The sequence below is a fragment of the Protomyctophum parallelum genome (genome assembly GCF_964188405.1).
Source record: "Protomyctophum parallelum genome assembly, chromosome: 14".
Classification (NCBI taxonomy): Eukaryota; Metazoa; Chordata; class Actinopteri; order Myctophiformes; family Myctophidae; genus Protomyctophum; species Protomyctophum parallelum.
In genome coordinates, this window is record NC_139709.1 from 24711302 (window position 1) to 24717121 (window position 5820).

Sequence of the window (5820 nt, forward strand, 5' to 3'; positions counted from 1 at the left end):
CAGAAACCTCCCTCTCCATACTCTTTTTCAGCTATAGTGTAGATTTTCATCTTACACAATTCCCATTGACAATGAATGGAGAATTTACGATGATAAGAGCCCCTCACTTCACACGGTGTGATTTCTTTCTCCAGAAATTAGCGCCTTACTTGATCACACTAACAGCGTCACAAAAAAGCATCAAAAGTAGCAGATCCACAAGGTCAAGATCTGCTGCTCTTTCTATTTTCGAATCCTGAAAGGTAACGGTTCTGTACGCACGTTTCCACCCGACAGAGACGGTCTTTTAACAACATACTTCAGCATCAAAGCAACTTAGCATTAAATCATCAGCATAACGCTATAGGGTTCATAATTATGGTTAAAAAAAACAGGAAATGCGAGTCAGTCCCAGTCTAGAGGGGTGATGAGGTGGCTGTCCATTTGAAGGCACAGTCCCACCAAGAAGATGACGGTGTTGAAGAAGCCATCAGTGGTCCAGAGATCCCACCTTCTCAGGTAGCAGTGAAAACCTTCCATCTCCTCTACTGGATCACGGACGTCAACCGCCATTACTTGCCGTTCTTCATGTTAAGCATGTTCTCTTTGATCATGGTCTCCAGCTTGATGGCGTCGGTGGCAAACTTGCGGATGCCGTCAGACAGCTTCTCCACGGCCATCCGGTCCTCGTTGTGCTGCCAGCGGAACGCCTTCTCGTCCATGTGCACCCTCTCCACGTCACTGGCCTTGGCTTTCTGTTCATTGAGCACCTCGGCGACAGCACTGTGGTCCTGGCTGAGCTCGCCCAGGAGGCCCGGGGAGATGGTGAGCAGGTCGCAGCCGGCCAGGGCCTTCACCTGGCCCGTGTTCCTGAAGGACGCGCCCATCACCACCGTGCTGTAGCCAAACTTCTTGTAGTAGTTGTAGATTTTAGTCACGCTGATCACACCGGGATCCTCATGCGGTGCGTAGCTCTTACGTTCCGTGTTCTCCTTGTACCAGTCCAGGATGCGACCGACGAAGGGGGAGATCAGGGTGACCTTGGCCTCTGCACAGGCCACGGCCTGGGCGAAGGAGAACAGCAGGGTCATGTTGCAGTGGACTCCATGCTTCTCCTCCAGCTCCCTGCCAGCCTGGATGCCTTCCCACGTGGAGGAGAGTTTAATGAGCACACGGTCCTTTTTGACGTCCGCCTGCTCATACAGAGCAATGATCTTCAGCGCTCTGGAGATCATCTCGTCTTTATCAAAGGATAGTCTCGCGTCCACCTCGGTGGAGACCCTGCCGGTGACCTTCTTGAGGATCTCCAGGCCAAAACTCACAAAGAGCTTGTCCATGGTGTTGGTCACCTGCTCCTCCTTCGTCCCGCCATTTGTGATGCCAAATTGAATGGCCTGGTCCAGTAGGCGTTGGTAGGCTGGCATCTTGGAAGCAGCCAGGATGAGGGACGGGTTGGTTGTGGCATCCTGCGTTTTGTACTCGTCAATGGCGTTGAAGTCTCCCGTGTCCGCCACCACCACGGTGTACTTCTTCAGCTGGCTCAGTGCGGACTCCATCTTACTCCTCTTGTCTGGTGACTCCATCTTACTCCTCTTGTCTGGTGACACCGACCTCGACATCGCTGCGAGAGGCTGCTTTTATAGACATGAGAGACTGGACTGGATGTCTGTCTGTCTGTCTGTCTGGAATGGATGGATGGATGGATGGATTGCTGGCTGTCTGTCTCACTGCCGGCCACGAAAGCCATGGAAGCAGTTTGTGTTGTGATTGACGTCATACCTGTCGCCATACCAGGATGCATTTTAGGATGCCATTACTGAGAGACAAGGAGAATAGGAGCATATGCAGTAGAGAGAGAGAGGTGGGTGATACAGTATATAGATACAGTACAGAGCGGAAATAGAACACCAAATCTTTCCGCCCCACTAGAGCTTACCCATCAGAGCAAAATGTATAGCAGAAGCTTTGATGATGAACGGCCACTCCCGGAAGAAGTGAGATCCCAATCTTCCCAGAGTCGAGTCTTCTGTTCTGTACAGGATGTTGCATGTCAACATGGTCAGAGCGTCCATACGTACACAGTCACGACACAGGTCTTCCTTCAGAAACACACGACGAGGAGCCACAACAACCTCTACAGCCACATGCTGAGGAACAATGAACAGATCCCCACAGCGGCCCGTCAGTCAATCTTCAGCCCCGCTAGAGACATATGCGGAGACACTGATGACGAGCCAATACCTTGTCGTCAACAGTTCACAAAGGCGGAGACTCATCAGCTGACTTGCATAGAAACGACAGGTCACAATCGTAAACTGTGTGAGCGTCAGTTCAGTCACATGAAAACACACCTGAATACTCACTCTGGTGAAAATGTAAAGAGTAAATGTAAAGAGTGTGATAAGAGATACCATGTGTTACGTAATCTGAAGAGAGACCAGCAGATCCACACTGGGGAACGACATTTCCACTGTAAACAGTGCGATAAGAGTTTCAAAGCGTCAGGCGATCTCAATAGACGCCAGCGTCTCCGCGCGGGAGAAGTTTTACCTCAACAGCGTGACAGGATTTTCAATGAGGTAGGCGATCTGCGGACACACCTGTGCATCCACACTGGAGAACAACCTTTCCCACTTAAACACCATGAAAAGAGATTTACTCAGTTACCTCGGTTAACGCAGCATCTCGGGGAACAACCTTTCCACTGTGAACGGCTTCCAGAGAGTCACCAGCAGCGTCCCACCGGTGCATTGAAACCCTTCCGGTGTCAACAGTGCGGTAAGAGTTTTCGCGTGTCGGGCAGTCTGACGAGGCACCAGCGCATCCACACGGGAGAAACGCCTTACTACTGTGGATGGTGCAAAAAGGGTTTCAACGTGCTGAGTAGTTTGAAGAGACACCAGCGCGTCCACACGGGAGAGAAACCCTACCGGTGTGAACAGTGTGACAGGAGTTTCAACGAGATTGGGAATCTCAAGACGCACCAACGCACCCACACGGGAGAGAAACCTTTCCAATGTCGACACTGTGACAAGAGGTTCTGTCAGGCCAGCCACCTGAAGAGACACCAGACTACCCACTGGAGGGGAAACGTTCCGCCGGGTGTGACGAGAGGGCCTCTATCTTACCTTCTTCACAGGGAGAAGGGTGCTGATATTGTGCATGTTGGCTCACTGGAAACACTCGGCCACAGCAGTGAGTCTCAAACTGAAACTGACTGAAACTTTGGGTTTCAGTTAGTTAGTATCGAAGAGATACCGACATACTGTCTCAAGTGGAGAGCCTTTCCATTGTAAACATCATGATATGTTTCAGTCAGGTACAGAGATCACCTGAAGACAGAATATTACATCTCTGTGAAATTATGAAAACACCAAAACAATGATCGGAAACACTACACTGGACAGGCCATGTGAAAGACCTGCAAAACACTATAGGCATTTGTTGTAGTGTGTAGGGTTTTAATAAATGCATTATATATATATATATATATTATATATATATATTATCTAAATTGTACAGTATTACAATATCTGTCCAGGATGTAAATAGATAGTGTTTAGAGTTCCATCATTATACAAGTTAAATATTTGAAATAAAACATAAAACAAGCTGAACACAAACATTGAAGACGAAGGCGAGGACGCAAATTCTGATTGGCCGGAATGAGAGGATGTATGATGATGTACGTCCGATGATAAGAGCGCCCCTCACTTCACACGGGTGTGATTTTTTCATTCATAGCTTTTGTTATCTTGTTAGTTTCAGTTAACTATCCTATATAATAACAACGTTGCCTTCAACACAGGAGCCCCCCAGGGTTGTGTCTGTGACTTTGCGCTGATCACTGACGTCAATAAGATGAGCTTAAAGAAGACAGATGTAGATAATGGTTCTCATCCCCCAAAATAATCCTATTTGAAGTGGGGACACCCACCCCATCCTGATCTGTAACGCTTAGCCTTCTCATTTCCTCAAAATGTTAAGAAAATAAGTTAAAGCACAAAAGGCACAACTTTTCATCAATTAAAAACAATTCAATCAAATGTATTGCATGAATAAAAATTTAAATCTAAGAATTTTCATGAATAAAACATTTAAAAGATGACTTCACACATTTTCATATAATTGGAGGTCTGTGGACAGTACATAAACCCAGCTATCAGTGACATCATCTTTAGGTATTTTTTTTATTTTTTTTGTTACCGTGAGAACATTGACTTCCAGCATGCTAACTTCAAAGGAATAGAAATCCTGCAGTTTATATTAGCTTGGATTCCCAATCGATTATGTCACTGGTAGGCGTCACTGTCACTGTCCACATCCCTCCCCTGAGACACAGACGGGGTAGACAAGAATGGTACCATATTATTATGAGCATACGTGAAGACCAATAATATGAAGTTAGGTTGAGAAGTCGTCCTTTAAGAAGTAGTGAAAATAGCAGATCCACAAGCACGCAACCCAGGACGAATCGACACGTTGTGAACATGTAGATCTGTTATTTTCACAAGTTTAGGTACCGGGCAGACATCTTATTCCTCTTTTGGGTCTTGAACTGAAAAGTGTGGGAACCAGTGAGCTATTCTGACCTCAACGGCAACGCACTGCAAAGGGTGGTGTGGACAGCCCAGCACAGTGGATGTGAACGCACTGCAAAGGGTGGTGTGGACAGCCCAGCACAGTGGATGTGAACTGTGTAGTGTAGTGGGGGATGAAAAGTACAATATTTGCCTCTGAGATAAAAGTTAAAGTATTTGTTTTTATACTCAAGTAAAGTAAAAGTCCCTCAGAACTGTACTTACAGTAAACACAGTACTTGAGTAAATAAAGGTACTTAGTGTTGCTTTCCACAACTGTTTGTACGCGCGCGCACGTGTGTGTGTGTGTGTGTGTGTGTGTGTGTGTGTGTGTGTGTGTGTGTGTGTGTGTGTGTGTGTGTGTGTGTGTGCGTGCGTGCGTGCGCGTGCGTGTGTGCGTGTGTGCGTGTGTGTGTGCGTGCGTGCGTGCGTCTGTCTTGTCTGTAGACCCGTATCCGTATTTGCGCACACCTAGCTTCCATGCCCTGTTTGCTTGATGACACTTGTATTTGACCATCGTCAGACAGCGTGTGGGAGCCCTTTGAGAGAAGGCAAACATCGCACAGGTGTATTCACAAGGTTCAAGGGCTTCTTTATCTAGCACAAATGTTTGACTGCAATTCAGCGTGCCCATGTAACTTGGCTGACGGCCTGAGTGGGCTCTATATGCCGCAGCCCGGTGGAAACACCATGCAAGACAAATACGCCGGCGTATCTCGCTCTGATAGATGGCTTATTCAAGCCAGCCAGCCAGCCACTGGGCCTGTGTTTGTCAGGACACTTAAGCACGAGTTATACACGGGTGTTACGGGAACAGAGTCCCATTTCGACACACCGCCACTCCGACAATTGATTTCCATTGATCGGAGTGGCGGGGTTTCCCCACCTTTCTAAAGACCCCGCCACTCTGACGGTTATACACACCGCTAATTCGAAACACCGCTATTTTTGAAGAATAACACTTCGGCGGGGCGGGGTTTCCCATATTTGGTTTAACTTTAAGAATCCACCACAGTGACAATAATTATTTATTAGGCTATTATTTGGTAAGGACACCCACACCGCAGTTTGACTGAAACGAGATAGGCGCACAGAACAAGCCTGCCATACGAAAAATATCTGCTACAAGCACACAATGTGTCATGATATCATGTGTATACACCGGCGTATCTCGCTCTGATGCTGTAGATGGCTAATTCAAGTCAGCCAGCGAGCCACTGGACCTGTGTTTGTCAGGACACTTATAGAAGTACTGTAGTTC

General features: G+C 47.4%; 1 protein-coding gene across 1 annotated transcript; it reads right to left on the reverse strand.

The window, feature by feature from the left end:
• Positions 1-551: 551 nt before the first annotated feature.
• Positions 552-1554, reverse strand: LOC310870166 (transaldolase-like; the record flags this gene model as incomplete). Its single annotated transcript, XM_083781249.1, has 1 exon — positions 552-1554. The coding sequence occupies exon 1, from the start codon at positions 1533-1535 to the stop codon at positions 552-554; it is 984 nt and encodes a 327-aa protein (XP_083637375.1). The 5' UTR covers positions 1536-1554.
• Positions 1555-5820: the final 4266 nt, after the last annotated feature.